The 17930-nt window shown below is 44.4% G+C and overlaps 3 protein-coding genes across 3 annotated transcripts in view; 2 read left to right on the forward strand and 1 right to left on the reverse strand.

The window, feature by feature from the left end:
• Positions 1–10165: 10165 nt before the first annotated feature.
• Positions 10166–11202, forward strand: PHALS_15034 (uncharacterized protein). Its single transcript, XM_036407326.1, has one exon. It carries the CDS (start codon positions 10454–10456, stop codon positions 10637–10639), a length of 186 nt encoding a protein of 61 aa, XP_036263037.1. The 5' UTR covers positions 10166–10453; the 3' UTR covers positions 10640–11202.
• A 1992-nt stretch (positions 11203–13194) lies between these two features.
• PHALS_04630 (ricin b lectin-like protein) lies at positions 13195–14526 on the forward strand (the record flags this gene model as incomplete). The annotated part of the gene is made up of 1 exon (XM_024722481.1): positions 13195–14526. The coding sequence occupies one exon, from the start codon at positions 13195–13197 to the stop codon at positions 14524–14526; it is 1332 nt and encodes a 443-aa protein (XP_024573553.1).
• A 3117-nt stretch (positions 14527–17643) lies between these two features.
• PHALS_04631 (AAA ATPase containing von Willebrand factor type A (vWA) domain) overlaps positions 17644–17930 on the reverse strand; it is a gene marked incomplete at both ends in the record, with an annotated part of 1948 nt that continues 1661 nt past the window's right edge. The window contains one exon of the mRNA XM_024722483.1: positions 17644–17930. This exon is cut by the window's right edge and continues 897 nt beyond it. Within this exon, the coding sequence (XP_024573554.1) occupies positions 17644–17930 (287 nt within the window).

Genomic DNA, 17930 nt, shown 5'->3' on the forward strand with positions numbered 1-17930 from the left:
TTCAGTATGGTGTTGTAAAGTGCATACGTGACATCTAGTATGGAGTCACATACATTCTGTGTGATACAGAATGCAGGTTCCTACTTCGGGATCTGTATTGGTGACGAGACCGACATGTCTTTGTCTTTCGAAGTGGATAGCACTTTTACAGGATACTTTCCACGAAAGCTGAAGCTCAAGCTCCATACACCCAAATTTTGTATAAGTTGAAGATAAGGTTCAACCTCAGTACACCAGTGATTTATCATCGGAATTTCAAGGTTTCGTTAGTGTGGTCTTTAGAAGCCGTCGGGGCGTTTTGCATGTAACAAGGAAGCACAACTCATTATAGTCTTGTTGCAAATGTTCGTTTAAGATATTAAGTCGTTCTTCTTCCCTCCATGTCGGGACTTTCCATCTCCCTTTACGTCAGAAACCGCTTCACGATCGCATAAGCGTGTGTGTTGTCTTTGAGGAACTGTTTGCGAACAGCGCCCTCTTACATCTGTCAGCACATTGAGCGATCTTTTCAAGATATTCGATCTGATTTGACGACGCCGTTATCCAGATCGTCTCGCATTTTATTCCAAACCATACTCTTGTCCTTGTCCGAGCGACACGGAAGAAGTTGGAGTACCTCTCGTTCCATCAGTACTGCAAACTGAGGTGCTGACGCAGGAGATATTTCCTCATTTGTCCCCACATAAGTGGACTCGAGCGGATGCGAGAAGTCATCGGAGAAGCTGCTGTAGCCGGTTTACTGTAGTCGTCTACTTCGGATGATCAGAAGAACCTGGCACTTCGTTTAATGCATGGTGAGATTATAGAATATTGGAAGCAAGTCTCAAACCCTGTCTCTTTGTACAAAGCGATGCATCTGAAGCTGAACGTGTGATGAAGAGAATGAGCATCTCTCACGATGGTTTGACGAGCGAAACGCTGCAATCACTGCAAGTCAACTGAGACCCCTTGCAGCAAGTGTTGTTAGCGATGCCTAACCATGCGGGTTGTGCGAAGCGTTGGGCGTATGGTAAGCATTAAGCAAATCCAAACTGCTTTCCCAGACACGAACACTTCAAGATCGAGCTAGATAAGCGTTTGAACTCTGGACAATCACAAATTGAGTTCCGCACACTCGTATGCAAAGTGTGCTCACTAGTTGTTATCACGACGAACCAGTTGACTTTTTACCGCAAGTTGTAACGTTCATGGCAGGTTTGAATGATGGTCCGATCCAGGATTAACTGTTCCATGAGAACCCAATGACACTGGATAAAGCCATCAACCGTGCGATGCAAAAAGAGTTTAGCATCAAGCAAGTCAAGTTTAATGGCTTCGTATTAAGACAAGCGCGCCAGTCGACCGGTACAAGTGATAGTCCCGAGCAAATGAAAATGTCGTACATCTCCACGCCTAAAATTGAACGTTCACGCAGCCATAGCAAGTATTCCGGTGTGGTAAGCTGGGTCATATTGCTCGGAAGTGCCGAGTATCGTTGCAGAGACGACAACAAAAACAGGGCGCTCTTTTGAAAAACCGCGGACGCTATAAGGTTGTTGACTCGAACGTCCCAAAGCGTAAACAGATGGGACCGACCAGTAGGGGCGGGGCTCCCTACTGTGTCCTAGAAGAGTACTCTGTATGCTATGGATACACTGAACTCTGGCCCTAACGCGCATGATGCCACGTATTTTTCACTATGAGTGTTGGAAATGTCAGTCAAAGTGCGATTTGACTGTCCAAGAAGTCTTTGTAGATGGTTTTTAGAAACCACGTCACCTTCTTTGTTGTAGGCCACAACATATACAAACTCGCTCGAAGTGTCTTATTATTGAACACTTCCTTCATCAAGCCAACTTGTACCTTAATCAGGGGCACGCAATATACTTGACGGGAAACTCGTCTTGGTGAATTTCTTATTCTTCTCTCGGGGTGGGCTTCCTTGGATCCCACTTTTTTTCATACTTTCGTCGCAAATTACTTCCATCCCGATGAAAAAAAGAAAGTCTTTTTCGGTGTCTGACTACTCCACCTCCAGTTGATGTCTTTACTTTTGTCTTCTTGGAGTTGTCCTCTGAACATAGAGAGCCATCGCACACCACAATATTATTTGGAATATTTGTGCCTTCTTCAACAGATGCATACATCCATACCATTTCGTATGTCGTCATCCAGCTCGAATAAGCGCTTCACGACTTGTTGACGACGATCTTCGTATTCATCCAGTCAATGCTCGGTTGATAACACTTTAACATGGCGTACCTAGGATGATATCAATCTTATTATCGAGGTCGAGCTGGACAAACTCGTCTTCATCTTGGAAATGCACTATCCAGTTTTCATTCGCTAAACGAACGATCATATCTCCTCTTACATTGGGCAGGCTAACATCATGCCCAGTCATAGCTTGCGCTCGAACAAAGACGTTGGACGATCTAGTGTCAATCAAAGCTCGTAATTGATGTTATTCGTCTCGTAGAGATAAAAAATTCTTCAAGTTCAGTCTAAGGATTGTTCTATTTGCCGTTGTTGAGCAAAAAGACGCTGAAGTGTTGTCTGGCGAAAGGCGAAATTTTGCAAATATATGCAATCGTCGAAGACGCTATCGACGATGTCATCGATACTGCGGTACTATATGATGAAAAAACACGGAAGAAAATGTTTGACGACCAGTCGTGGAAAGCTTTGAGGACAAACGCTAAGTACGGACGTGTAAGGGAATATGCTGATAAATTCCCAGACAAGGTGCCGGTTTAATTGCCATCTGACAGAGGCATTCGTCATGATATTGACATACTTCCTGGTACGAAGTATTGTATCATCCGGCAGTGGCCATTACCGTAGACAAGTCATTGCAATCGACGAATTCTTTCTACAGCAACAGACGCCTACTCTTGTGCGTGAGAGCAAGTCGCCACAATACGGTCCAACCTCTGTGTGATGAAAGCCACAGGTGATTGGCGCGCTGGTCACGCTTTTAACAAGCTGAACGATGCTACCATACCTGCCTAAACTCCGTTTCCGCGCGAGGCTATGAGCCTTGATGAAATGGTTGGCAATCGATTTGAGAAATCGTCTCTGTCAGATACAAATGCGGGAAATAGAAACACCAATAACTGCAGTCAGTACACCCAGTGGTATGCTGTGGGAATGATTAGTGGTGGTTTGAAGAATACTCCCGCGACTTTCAACAGTATGGTCACGAATCTTCTTCGTTCGTTGAAAGAGTGTGCACCGAGCTACTTTGATGGTACATTCGTTTATTGTAAGAAATAAAATGATAAGTCTGATTTCGGTGATCATCTTGATCATGTAAGTCTTCCAAGAAATGCGAGAGGATAAGCTCTACGCTTACTTGAAAAAGTGCATTTCTTTGCATCTGAGATTCCCGTTCTCGACTACTTTGAAGGTAAGAATGGCGTTTGCGTAGATTCGGAGAAAGTCAAAGCTTTCAATGTTTGGCCTGTGTCAAACGATTTGAAACCTGAGACAATGGTTGGGCTTGGCCGATTATTAGCACAGATACACGTGAATTTACCCAGCGTTGGTGCAACCCCTAACGACTCTTTTAAAGAAGAACGGTAAGTGCGAATGATTAAAAGGTCACCAGGCGGTATTTGCGGACTAAAGGAGAGCTTGAGAGAATTTTCTGTCCTCGAGATTGCAAACCACAAGAAAAAATATATATGGTCTGCGATGCATGTGATATGTCCTCGGCTGTGCGTTGATGCAACACGATGATGAGGGTCGAGAGCAAGTTGTTTCGTATCAGTCGCAACAGCTCCTGCTCGCGGAACGGAACTATCCAGTCCATAACAAAGAGCTTCTAGCAATGAAATATTATTTGGCTAGTCTCCGTGTGTACTTGCTTGGAAAGGAGCGTTTCGCGATCTATACAGATCATTTCTCGCTGCTTATGACAGCAAAGACTCCTCATTTTTCACAGAGAATGGCTCGATGGCTTTCCTTCTTTGCAGTGTAGAACAAAGTTGTAACAACAAGGCTGTACACTGCAAGCCAAACAAGACGAATATCTTAGCCGATACATCGTCAAGACGTCCAGACGCGAAAACATGCACGATTCATGTCGACAATGCGAAGATGTTCAGACGAGTAGAGTGCAAGCAACGACTACAGTGCCCGAAGAAGTTGTCAGGGGTACAAGTCTGATGAGACATGTCAGGACATGCTGAAATCTTTTAAAGACCCTTCCAACAAAGCACATAAGGTCTCCCGTCTTTCACAACATCTCGTGTTCACCGTTTTGGAGTACGCAATGGATTGTTGTACTATGCGGTTGAACACGAGAACACAGCAAGGGTTACTGTTCCAAATGACGAAGGTCTGCGTTATCGTCTCTTATATGCGTACCATGACAGCCCTTCGGGTGGCTATCTCAGACGTGAGAAAACATTTCTCAGTCTTTCCCGTGATTAGGATTGGCCACACATATATGAGTGAGTGCGCATGAATGTGAGGTCTTGTGAGATTTGCCAGAGCGTGAAACCATCGGGTTCCGCTCAGATCCCACTTCGGTCGTTGGTTGTGCCAACTGACATATGGGAGTTTGTGAGTATGGGCTTTTTAATTGGACTTCCGCGTGTTACACAGAGACGCAATGGCATCGTTTTGTTAGTGGATTGATTCAGCAATATGATTCCCCTTGCGCGTATTTCGAATAAGATCTGTATCAAATAAATAGCTTAGGTTCTGGTAGGTGTTGTTTTCCGTCTGCATAGCTTTCTTGTTGAGATCGTGACTGGCCATGACACCCGTTCCACGTCGAAGTTTTGGCGCGCACTGTTTGAACTATTGAGCGCCTAATTGGCCATGTCAACAGCTGCACACTCTGAAACGGACGGTCGAACAGAGCGTGTGAATTGAGTTCTGGAGGACGTACTATGTAGGACGCTAAGTCGTTCAAAGAGCGAAGTGAACTTCTCCCTCTTGCAGAGTTTGCGTTGAACAACGTGACACATGTCTTGACAGGTCATTCGCCATTTTATGTGAGTTGTGGTATTTATCCGAGACTATTTGCTTTCGATATGGGGTGAGTCTATAGCTAAAGTGGGTAAAAAATGATGGCTATATAGCCACAGTCAGATCTAAATGCTGTCACAGAGCTCAAAGCAAGACTTAATGAGACCTACAGACGAAAGGATAAGTCGTGAGGAATAGCAAGTCGATGACTTTATAGTGAAGCGACAAGTGCGCATGCAATTTGTTCGAGACGCAATTGCGAAAGCTTAGTATCCGCAAAAAAAAAAGAGCGGAAGGAGAAACAAGAAGGAATATAAGGTCAATGATCCTGTACTACTTAGCACAACAAATCTGCCTGAACATGTAGTCCATAACTTAGAAAGCAGAAAGCTTTTGCTAGGTTTCATTGGACTGTTTGTGGTGTTGAAATGCAATGGTGACGCGTGTAAATTTAGCCAATCCTACATGCATGTGCCTACATCCTACATTTTTGTGGGTAGGCTAAAGTCGTATCTTCCGAGTAGATCTGCCAATCCTACTCTACCTTTAATATACGATCGAGCTGATGATGACGTTTCTCCATTTGTCCGCAATGAGCAACTAATTTCTCATCCAGGAGATTCTTCTCGGCGTAAAAGCGTTGGAGGACATCGAAGGGTTCCTCCTTCACTGATTTAATGCTTGAAGGCAAAAATGTTCTCAGCACGAAATACCTTTAGAGCAAAACCTGCCTCTTCAACCGAGCGCAACAAGTGTTCGTGGCCCATCTCAGGCGATTTCTCGTCCCTCCGGGGTCGAACAATTTCATCATGAATCTGTTAAAATCGTACTTCAAAAAGAGACTCCAAAGCCGAGCAATGAGCGAAGCCATCAGTCAAAACGTCGAGTGTTCAGTTCTGCTCCGCAACAAGATACGAAACGCCCTCGCAGCGATCTTCAAGCTCCAAGCAACGCTGCTGCAATGCCTCAAATTGCTCGCGATGAGCGCTCCTCTGCTTCCAGAGTCGTTTAACCGCTTTCACAATCATTCCCACCTCCGTGATTAGACTTTCGTGGAGAGCGTCGTTGGGTGGTTGAGACGATTGTCGATCATGAGGATCGACCGACTCGCTATCGTGAAGATATGCAGTTGAACCATCATCGCTTCTACGGACTTTGGTGGCGCGGCTATCCATCGGACTCGGACACGTGGGTACGTCGTCAGGCCTTTGTGTGATGTCTTCGACGTGGTCCGCAGCTACGAAAATGGCCTGTAGTATTGCCAGAGGCAATACTACGACGACTAGAGCTTGGTTGTTTTCGTGACTGAAAGATCTGTCAACACTGACTCGGCAAAGCAAACGCACCATCTTGTTCTCATTCTCAGAGTGAACAAATGTTCGCCGAGAGTCGAGCTTAGCTGCGATGTGCTGGGTAGGATCATCACGATTGTTGATCCGACGCCAACGAAAGAAATGTTCCATATAGAACCCCTTGTCTCCATTGTTGGTGAGAATTGAAGAAAATGGCAAACTGTTCTGTAAACCTTCTTTGCCGTGTAGGCGAAGAACCCTCTTTATTGTCGACTTGCTCACTTGATCTCTCCATTGTTGATCGGAAAGTGGACTGCTTCAAAAGATCTGCAAAAGAATCAAATATATTAAAGGAGGGGATGATGTCATGGGCTACACATGAAGGTACATCTATGCAGCTTCTGTATCCACTCTGGAAATCTATAGAACAAGGGGTCTAAATACATACGTGACATCTTATATGAAGTCACAAACATTCTGTGTGATACAAAGTGCTGTTTATGCTTGGAGAGCTGTATTGGTGACGAGATCGACGTGTCTCTGTCCATCGAAATGGGTGGCGTGAGCCAGTCACTTCTATAGGATTATTTCACAAAAGTTGAAGTTTGCATTTTTTGAAGTTCTACACAAAGTTTTATATGATTTAAAGCTGAGGCCAAACCTTAGTACTCTCTTGATTTATGAACAGGATCCAAGGAATTATTAGTCAAACCCTGATGATCCCTTGGGGTGATTTGAATTGTAGCTAAGAACCACAACTCATTTTGATTCAAATGCAAATTTATTTTAAAGATGTTAAGTCGTACTTCTTCCCTATACGTCGGGACTGTCCTTTTTACCTAAACGTGGGAAATCGCTTTCTCTTCGTACAAGCGTGTGTGTTGCTTTTGCGGGACTATTTGTGAACAGCGCCATCTTACATGTCCCAGCTACACCGTCACACATGACAAGGATATCACAGTCGTCTGTTTATACTAGTCTTTATCCTGGAGATTGCGGCAGTAAGTGTCGTCACATTGTCAGCGTGAGATTAATCCTCAGATACCGCAACACAAGGTCGCTAGTCAACGTTCCACCAGGAGTGTTCTGTAATAATTCCGGCGCAAAGCCGAAGTATCAGTTTATCTCGCGGTTGGACACCGAAAGATACGGTGGATTATCACCGTCATCGTCTAAAGATCTTCATTCATAGCCGCTTCTGCCAACTAAGCTTATTATAAAGCTCTGAGTAAAACCGTTTCGTACCATTTGGACAATCCCATGTCCCGTGCCAAAAATAGCGCACGTCTTTCGTGCCCGCGTTAAAAAACCCTATGCTTTCAGCAGACGTCAAAGCATAAATTCCAACACTCATTGTTTTTCTTGATCATCTCAAATCCAGATTCCAAGAGGAGATAGCGTATCTCGCCGTCAAGCTTATTAAATGTGCTAAGATTCCGGGGCTATCGACATTTGACGAGTAATACCGTTGCGAGACATACGGATATTGTCCTCCCTCGGTATCCTTGTCCCATCTTGATAATTGCGCGTCGTACGTATCATCACGACTTTTCGAAAGTTATCAGGACTTTTTTGTAACACAAAGGTTTAAAATTGGATGCTGAAAGCGCGCAATACTGCGCTGTTCGCCCCGCCTCTCTAAGGTAAAGTTGCGTAAGCATCCGATAACCCCGGTCTGTACGACTACAAAATGTTGCCAGTACGATGAATTATATAGGAGAACTGAATAGCTAGAGTAGCCCTGTCTTTCTCCTTTGCCTGATCGAGGTCCACCGCCTCTGGTGTGCTTATATAACATGCGTTCAACTTGGCCTTGTCGATCCAAAACCTGTGCCCCGCATTTAATGCGATCCGTTGCTTCCTCAAATGCGATTGGGTGGGCGCGGAAGGTTCATGTGGGAGCTGCTACTACTTTGTGTCCCTCTGTGACGATGATAACTGTAAATGTTCTCCGAAGTAGTACAGTCATCAACCTGTCTGTGAGAGTTTCAAACTGTTGGTGCTAGTCCACCTATTCTCACTTCCCTCGACGAGTGACTAAGTTTTCGACCGTATGCGGGAAGCATGATGTGAGGTAGCGCAGGCTCTGTCCATTATATTCTTCATGCGCGACCTTCTGGCTGAGTGATTGCTAGCACGATTGGTGTTGCTCAAGCAAGAACAGAGCAAAGTCGATGACCACCTCAGCCATTCGTATGACGAGGGGGGGTATGCTGGCAAACGTTTCTATGAGAATTAGATTCCGTGAACATGACTTGTCTCTCGATAGCTAGATTTACTTAACCTACGGTTCGGGTCAAGATGTAGATATCTGAATTAGGGTGATAATGTAAGAAAGTTGCACTTGTATAACACGTAAAATTAATTTTAATATCGAACATATACTTTTGCTTTCAAAGGCTCAGATCTTAAAAACGGATTTCTCGCTCTAATTTTTTGGGAGCGTTAGTGTTATTTGATGCCTGACTAAAAAATTACTCTGGTTCGAATCGCCAGCGCATTTTCGTAGTTAATGAGTGCCTCCAGGCGAGCGGTAACTGATGCTTGTCCGTGTTAGCACATACTTACATCATCAAGCATGTCATGAGATCTGAAACGAAAAATCAAGATAAATTCTGATGGTGACAGCAAAAGAACTTACTCCAACTAATTAACGGGCCCTTTGCTAATATCTTGTCAGCACAGTATGGTCTTTTTGCTGCGTGCTGCATCGTGATATGTCCTGTATGATAAGCTACACTAGCTGAGCGATGTGCATGCATGCTGGCTTTCGTTTTGCTGTAATATAATTTCTTGGTAATATTAGTTCGTACATTTAAAATCAGTAAATCTGCTACATATATATAGTGCGGCAGCTAGGTCGAGTGGTTGAGGGATTAGCCTGCTAACCGAATGGGGCAACCCGCATGAGTTCGAATCTCACAGTTGTCGGTCGCATCATTACTATTCGCGTCAATCAGATAGAGATTTCTTTTGTTTGTCTTGTAGGCATCATGACTTGTTGCCGATTGACGTAGCAGATATCCATTCAGTAATATTCGCTTAGTATGGAAGAGGTCTAAATATGAAATTATTAAAGCGGTTCTGGACATGAGATCTATGCACAGCATTAATAATCGCTTTTAGCCTTGAGCTGCCAATTGCACTATCTCGCGGCCAACTAAACCCAGGAAATTGTTGAGCGTTTCATGCTGTTCTTCCCGGAAACTGGGAACGGATGTGTGAACATATCACTAGCAGAATATACAATATAATATTTTCCCGTCTCCGGGTAGATGATTAGGGCTACAAGGCTCATTGGACCACCGCGCACAAAGGAAGGCTTAGCGTTAAGGGCGCGCGTAAATTACCGCATACTAGCCCATCAAAAGCCAAATGGGGAGTTTTTCAAAGTACTATTTCTCATTTGCTTATCCTAATGAATTTATATACAGATTTTAAGCTATCGGAAAATGATATTGAATATATATATTCAATTTTCACAACCCTAAGTAAGGCATGCGTGAGGTTGGCACTCATGGATTTCTCCTTGACGTAGTGCCATCACTTCCGTCTGTAGTGAGACCTAATAATGATGCTTCGCCATGTTAATTCGACATGGTACTTAGGAGCTCCGCTCTATGTCCGAAGAGCCGGCCCGAGCTCAAATGGTTAGTCACTTGACCTGGGACCGAGAGCCTGGTTCGATACCCATGGGACCCGAACTTAATCAGCCGGAGAAATGTCACTAAAGTGATGCGTGATCATACTTTAAGAGTGTGTCTACTTTGCCAACCCGCACCCTAATGGATGTGTGATAGTAGGGTGGGCTGGAGGTCCCACTGACCGAAAAATCCCCATAGGTTAACGAGGAGTACGAAACCCGATCCCAAAAAGGGTCGGATAGCTACAACCTTCCCGCGCTAGAGAAAGGTTGTGGATATCGATGGCTTAGATTACCAGGGTTATATGCGCGTACGCCATAATTTTGTACAAACCTTGTCACTATCTCATTCGAGCCGCACATGTACAGAGAACCTAAGCAAATAGAATAATCGTTGCCAATTTCGGCATAAGTCAGCGGTCATCCGAGTTATATAAGGCAAGAGCTTACTACCTGAATTTTGCTTGATTTCTTGGTAAGATTGTATCAAGAATCAAACGTCGGATTGACGATGAGTGCTACCAAACGCAGCGGATTCACTTTGACTCCAACGTAGAAGATGTCTCCTACGAAAACAAAAACTTTCAGCCCGGCTAAACCTATTCTTCAGTGTAAGGCGATTGGCTGCCTATCCACACGTCTTTCTAATAAAGCCCTTTCTGTAAATTATTGTCTTGTCGACGTTGATCAAGCCGTGATACCAAATGCCATGGCATCACTCTGTCGTAAAAGGTTTGTGAAGTGATATGCAATAACGAGGAGGAAAAATTGCTGAAGGCTAGAATTGGCATTATATTGGCAATCATTGTAAAGCGGAAGCTGGAAGAGGCCGAGGGTTCAAGGGTCGTGCTGCTGCGGTGGTTTTCAAATGTTGGTAGTCTACGGAAGAAACGACGACGACAAGACGATTAAAACGTACACATTTTTGAACTGAAAACAGTTCGGTGAGCGACATGACATTCAATTGAATTGTCTTGCGGACATATATGACACGATGGTTCCATCCTTGACAGATTAGCAGAAGGCCAGTTCGATGACCTTTTACGACAAAACACGAACTTTATTAGTGCTTTCTACCTTTAAATGAAGACTCGCCTACAGCAAGCAGTGACACACGGATTGGCAGGTTGAGGGCACAGTTCGATACACATCTATGCGTGACATATTAAATGAACATTCGCTCAGCTTCTCATAATGCCGACTTTACTTCTTATTACCAAAAAAGTCGAAGGATTCTAATCGGAAGTCAGAGCCTGGTTCAACCTGATTCCCAGTCTCTAAACATTAAGTAGACAGAAAATTTCGTCTGCGTGCTTAATTGAATATTATACGACCAATGATGCTCCTGTATTTAAACAATCCAGTTTTAGAGTGATTAGAAAAGCCGGAGTACAATGAAACGTTGGCAAAGCAACTGATCACGACTTTGCCAGCTGTCCATCCCTAAATCGCGACATTTCGTGAGGTAAGGAGCAAAGCACAGCAAGGTGCCTCGTGTGGGAAGTATGGTGTTTCGTTGTACTGCTAATTTTAGTTTATGTAGGTCCTATAGTTCAAAAGCTGTGCGCTTTTTCTACATTTAACTAATTCTATAGATCAAAGACCTCACATGCTCAAATGACAAAATATCATCTGAAAAGTTTAGTTCAGTACGATTATACGAACTTTGCTCTACGACACCTTTGTGCTGGCTTGTGATCTGAGAATCAACCTCTTGATTTCTAATTCCATTGTTTCGACATCCACAAATCAATAGAGTGCTTCACAATGAAATGATGGCTCGGGTATGCAAGAGGCAGAAACGGAAACACTGAGCCAAACTTTGAAAATTCTCGCAATAAAGAACATTTCTAGCTTGACTTGGTGGATAACTTGCGTGAGGTGTCTGTTGTCGTGCTCTCATATATGATGGTTTTGTTTTCAGTGAATGAAACCGCCGAATGTTACATCCTAAGTACTTCAGCAAATTTTAATAAACCAAACTCTATATTGTATCGGCATCTATATTTTACCCTTTCATCTCTTCTCTCAAGATATATTGTATTACGCCATCACTGCATTGTCTATCCTAGCAATCAAAGTATCCGCAGTCCATCTGCCATCGCAATAATATCCTTTATCGAATTGCGGATGGTCCCAGGTGTTCTTGCATGTTGCAAAACAAATGAAAGCCAAATCGGATCAGCAATACACATTGCATTTGTGTTCAACAAATGTTGATCTTATGCTGAAATTTTCGCTTTCATCTCAGATTCCTTGACTTTTCCATCTGTATAGGCTGATTGGAAATCAACAACGAAACATGATCATCAACAACGAAACATGATCACGGCCAAGCAATCCTAAGATTTGAAAAATTCATGTAAAGTTTTTGCTCTGCCGCGCATTATGTTAATTGGTTTTCCTCTGCCTGTGGTTGTTCATGGCTACGTAAATTTTTACTCTATTCTGGTGAAACTAGCACCTCGTTCGGGTATAACAACTAACCGGTGCTGGAAAACAGCCTCTTATTTTTTGGGCAATTCTTATCGATGAGTAAAACTGCTGTTTTGCTTTTTTGGATCGCATGCGGTTGAACAATCAACCACATTGGCAGTGATATTACAAAATTACTTGGGATGTGCGGAACATACAGTATGGAAGATACACGATACTATGGATTCTACAATGTGCATGCTCGACGATTTTAATGCCAGCCCATTTATATGACTTGCAAAGAATAACAGTTCAAGAGGTCTGAAAATGCTTCCGACAAGATACTGCACAATGTGCATTTTATATGATAGAGTACTGAAAAGATTAAGCTTGATATAGAAATTTATCAATATAGAAAATATCGTAACCCGCAATTGATCGTACCCGCAATCGTACGATAAAAAATCCTGACTGAAGATTTGCCCTGAATAATGAAAATGCTAAATACGGATAGAGCTTTAAAACCTGACTTCACGTGAGTGGTGCCAACTCTACCATCCCAAGTCTTCAAAGTTCAAAGCTCGCTTAAGTGTCGTGTCTAGCTGTCTGATCTAGACCAAATTATGCTAAAGGATGCTTCAACGCGTATGACCCACTTCTAAGGATTACAGTCTGGATTGATATTTCCACTTCAGATGAGCCAGAATAATCAACCTACTGAGATAAGTAGACCTGACCCTAAGAGCGGCTGGGTATACGTACTCCATCCCAAATCACGCCTTGATTAAACGAAAGCCAGAAGTCTTAAGAGCCACTTTCAATTTCTCCACGTGGCATCACAAGCTCGTTTAGACCACTCGTTTACAAGCTTACAAGTACACCATCATGAAGCTGTATCTTTCAACTTTTGTCGCATCCCTGGTCTCTTTACTAAATGACGCAAACGCTCTTAACGTCAAAATTTTTGGACTGAACTACAGCGCACGCATTGGCGCAGATTGGCTTCCTGAGAATGAGAAATGCAAGTCCGCAGCTCAGATTCAAAAAGATATGTATGCTATAAAGGGTGTTACCGACATCGTGCGCATCTATTCCCTGGTCGATTGCAACTTGGCGGAGATCATTCTACCTGCTGCCAGAAACGCGGGGCTTCGAGTGCAGCTTGGCATTTGGACGACTGCTCGTTATAGCTCATTGGCTGGAGAGAAGGCCAAGCTGACATCACTCATTGACTCGGGTATTTACCAAGACAGTTTGGTTGTTGGCTTGCATGTGGGTAGCGAGACAATGTATCGTGAGGAAATTGATGTAAATACTGCTATCAGCTACATGAACGAGATTCGTGACTTTCTTCACAGTCGTGGCAAGTACATACCTGTTTCGATCGCTGATGTGATCAACGTCTACAATGCGAATCCGCAGTTGGTTGATGCTGTGGACGAGGTAGTGGTCAATCAATTTTCCTTCTGGGAGAATATCGATGTGACCGAGGCTGCGGCCAGAACTCTTGATCGTCTCAAGAACTTACGAATACTCTGCGCCGAAAAGGGTAAACCTATGCGTATAGGCGAGACGGGCTGGAGCTCTAGTGGCGAAGAAGTGACAGCGAGTGCCGCGACACCCGAAAACCAAGCCAAGTTCTTTTCAGACTTTTACCGAATGGCTCATGCACACAATTTCGAGTACTATTGGTATGTCGCCTTCGACTCGGATTGGCGTAGGATTATCGGGGAGAAGGAAGTGGAAGCCAGCTTCGGCATTTTCAAGGAGGATGATACAATGAAAAGTAACTTCGATCAGCTTAATATTACTTTGTTGGACAAGCGTGCTATTCGCAATGTTGGTTCCAACTTGTTGTTGTCCGAAAACAATGGCGCCGTGTATATGTCGGCAAAATCGAATGACTGGTTGGTTCAGGAACAGCAAATCTGGTTCTTTGATCCCGTCACGCTTCAAATACGCTCTATGAGCAGCGACCGCTGCCTTGATGCTTACCAGCCGTGGGACGGCTCCATTGTGTATGTGTACCGCTGCTTGGATTATGAGGGCAATCAGAAGTGGGGATACAATTCGCAGACTGGCCAAATACGGCACCTCAAGCACGTTGGCTTTTGTCTCGATACGGACCCTTTGCAGGAAAACAAGGTTCAGCTTTATGGCTGCTCGGATAACAATCCGAACCAGATGTGGGCCGTTATTGACCCGAGTAGCATTTAGCTTGCCAACCATCTTCATGCCTTTGTCACTGTACAGCCAACAATAAAATTGTTACCGTTTTTTTATTTGCACTTCGTTGGCATCGACTCTTTAGTAGGTGCCGAATTTCTTAAGCTCAACTAGACATTTTAGCTTGACGACGAGATCTTGATCAACCTACGTAGTGTGTCTTTCTACAGCAAATAGACGCATACATAGCTTCCTTTCGATGCCCACGTTCAGCACGGAAAGATCATGAACCATCTAAGCTGGAAATGCTTTGGTAGTCTGACATTTCTTGCAATAATACTTATTTATTATGTACAAAACGGATCACAAAAAAATCGATTGTGTGTATTCGAAACGTAAGGCGTGACCGTGTCATTGTAGGAAGTAAAATAGTGAGATGCTCTCATAAGGAGCGTGTTGCAGTGACTGCTATAGAACAAAGGTGCTGGTGATACCCAATTTAGCAAAGATAGCCATTTACTTTTGAAAGTGCATTCAATTGCAGGGAAAAAGTACTTAAGGGGGCTTTTAGATAAACGATGAAGAAAACAAATTAAATAGCTGACCAACAGCTGTTCAGACATTCACCATAGATATCATCCAATTTGACGAACTTGAGTAGCAGTCATGAATCATGACCATGATCGCAAAATCTTCAAAATTCTAGGGGAATAGTTGAGCAATTTTCATTGGATACGGGCGGTGTCATACTTCATTGATTTGAAAAACAAGAGTCATGGCCAGTGCAGGATCTTATCAGCATGATACAGAAGACAAAGGATTGCGATAACGTAGCCTGGAGAAAAAATCCATTCAATCATTTGTTGGGCTTCCACTCTAGCTTCCAGAGTTTAGCAGTCACTTTGAACGAATTTAGCGAGGTCTGCGGCGTCCGATATCCTTTTGCTTTAAACATAGGTTGCACTTTCAACTGTAGAGCCTTTCACGGTTCCAATTCTCCACAACCTCCACACGACTTTCAGGGTAACATTATGATCAAAGTGAACAAGGTATCCCTCCTACCCATACAACCCTTTATACGGTGCTCGCTCGTGAGCCGTCTACAGGTCTTCTCAAGACAAGGTGCTGCTCTTGGCATCAATTTGGACAGACAATTTTTGATTCGAGTGGATTAAACTGCTAAGCACATGGTTGTTGCAAGCAAGTGCATTGCGAACCATGTTGTTGTTATGAACGCTGCATTTGTTTGTCGAATTGAAATGTTAAACCTGAGGAATCAAGAATACCTCGGCGTCAAGGCTCTGTCTACCGGATTCATGTAAATGGTGTTAATCTCCATCTTTTAGCTTCTGTAACGGTTCAAGATCATCGGGTCAAAGAGATGCTAAATATTCTCGTGGTAAAATTGCTACTTTTTCATCATTCAGAAAGCACTGTTACAAAATGGCGACGGATACACTTGCATCCAGCGGTACCAAAAGCTTGAATTAAATAAATGAGCACTAAGTAATTCTTTGTCTGCAAAAAAAGAGCAAATTGCATTGAGCACTAAGTAATTCTTTGTCTGCAAAAAAAGAGCAAATTGCATTGATACACAAGTGTATCAAAGTATCGAAAATGTAATTAAATAAAGTTTAAAGCAAATTGTTTAGCACAAACATACAGAATTCAATTAGCTTCTGCCTTTCTCTGCCTTTGGCACTTTGGAAATTCTTGACTCGCACAGTCCGCGCAAGCAAACGTCTAAATGATTTGTCCAAAGACTGTTCCTAAGTCGCGGAATTAGGGAGCTAGCACTTGTAGAGCAGTGAGGAAGACGAACCCACATTGCAGTTGGTGCTCCTAGAGCTTTCAGTGTGTGTGCAGCGGCGCTGCCGTAGCTTAGCGCTTTTTAAGACACCGACCTTTGTTCTTTACAAGAACCAATACGAGTGTAGCAGATCGCAATCCGCTACCTCCAAGACTAATAGACTTTTCGGTTTAAATTCAGCACTGATTTTTATTTAGCCACACCATGCCCATCTCATGTGACGCACACCCCTGATACCAGGGTACGTGTAACCCCGTTACACTCATCCTCATAAAAATTGAGAACATTTACAGCTCCAATCGATTATTGCCTAAACGAGGCTCGCGTGTCCGTTATACACTGCATCTTAATTCGCTGGAATAAACGACTTCCGTGTCAATGAGCCCTTTGTCAACGACACTGAAATTACTAAGTCTTGCTAATTCTGACAGCGAACACGGGCAGAGCCCAATTTCGTCTCCCGCACGCGGTGCAATGTCGGACAGTGCGTCCGCAGCACCGGGGGATGCACATCCTAGGCTCGATGAGCACGAGCGTCGCGCTTTGCGCACGCTATCAATGACGAGTGACCTCGTTGATAATGTGGAGGTGGTCGACTACGAGTCTGACAGTCCTTTTCTCGCATGGGATGACAAGGAAGGCGAGCTGCGCCAGCGGCGTGATACGAGCCCGGCTCGCCTTGTGGACCCCATGTCCGTTCCCTGACTTCTCGTCTACCGAGGGATGTGGTGTAATCACCAATTACCTCGACGGGGCTCGAAGGCGGCAGCTGGAAGCTGCCCATAAGGCAGCTTTGAAGCACGCCCATCCACGGCCGGTCATTGACCCTCGTGTGGAATATGGCTTCCCCCAGCGGATCCCGCTGTGGACGCGAAGGACGCGGTAACTCGATCGTTACGCGTCCACATCATCGGGCCCCCGGTCAGAACGGAAGATAAACTTGCCACATGGAAAGCTCTTCGAGCTCGTTTCTTGTTCCACAGAAGTTTTCGTTGGAAGCTTATCGCACTCGTCTGAGTGATCGACGAGGTGGCTCTCGTGTACCCGCAATGCGGACGATACCTTTAGTGGCAAAAACGTTACAGATGACGAAGCGCTCTTTAAACGATGGGTGCGACGGCACCAAAAGCTTTCCTCACTGTATAACCTACAGTTGAGCCACAAGGAAGTGGAGGTGCGTGATGAGCAACACCTCCGATTTGAGTTTGCCAAACTCAAGGCACGCCGTCGACTAGCTTCAGATTGTCGCCCTGCGACGTATGGGATAACCCTCAACAATCCCGCGAGCTCTGTGTCTGCGGCCGCAAGAGCTCAAAGTCACTGCTTGAGCTCAGCTCATGCAACTTCTACTTCCCTGGCTATTGCCGGGAAGCGCGGAATGTCTGATGACGCGGGACGCCCTGATCTTTCCGATCTTTCCGATTCAAAGCGTCCACGGCGACTGGGCAATCTTTCCGAAGTGGCGCCTCAAACTCCCACGAGTTTTCGGAGTCGGGGTATCCCCGCCACTTCACCAGATATTGGGTTTGACCCTGGTGGCGACGTCGTCTCAATAGATGCTCCACGTGATAGTGGACTTCACCGTTATCATCGGGAAGAGTCGGTGGCGGGCGGTGACGACCGGGTCGACCGCCGTCCGGTGACT

The sequence above is a fragment of the Plasmopara halstedii genome (assembly GCF_900000015.1).
Source record: "Plasmopara halstedii genome assembly, contig: Scaffold_262, whole genome shotgun sequence".
Classification (NCBI taxonomy): Eukaryota; Oomycota; class Peronosporomycetes; order Peronosporales; family Peronosporaceae; genus Plasmopara; species Plasmopara halstedii.

Bases quoted from the DNA above. Each gene is read 5' to 3' on its own strand.
- PHALS_15034 (XM_036407326.1), top strand. From the start codon at position 10,454: ATGTCTCCTACGAAAACAAAAACTTTCAGCCCGGCTAAACCTATTCTT.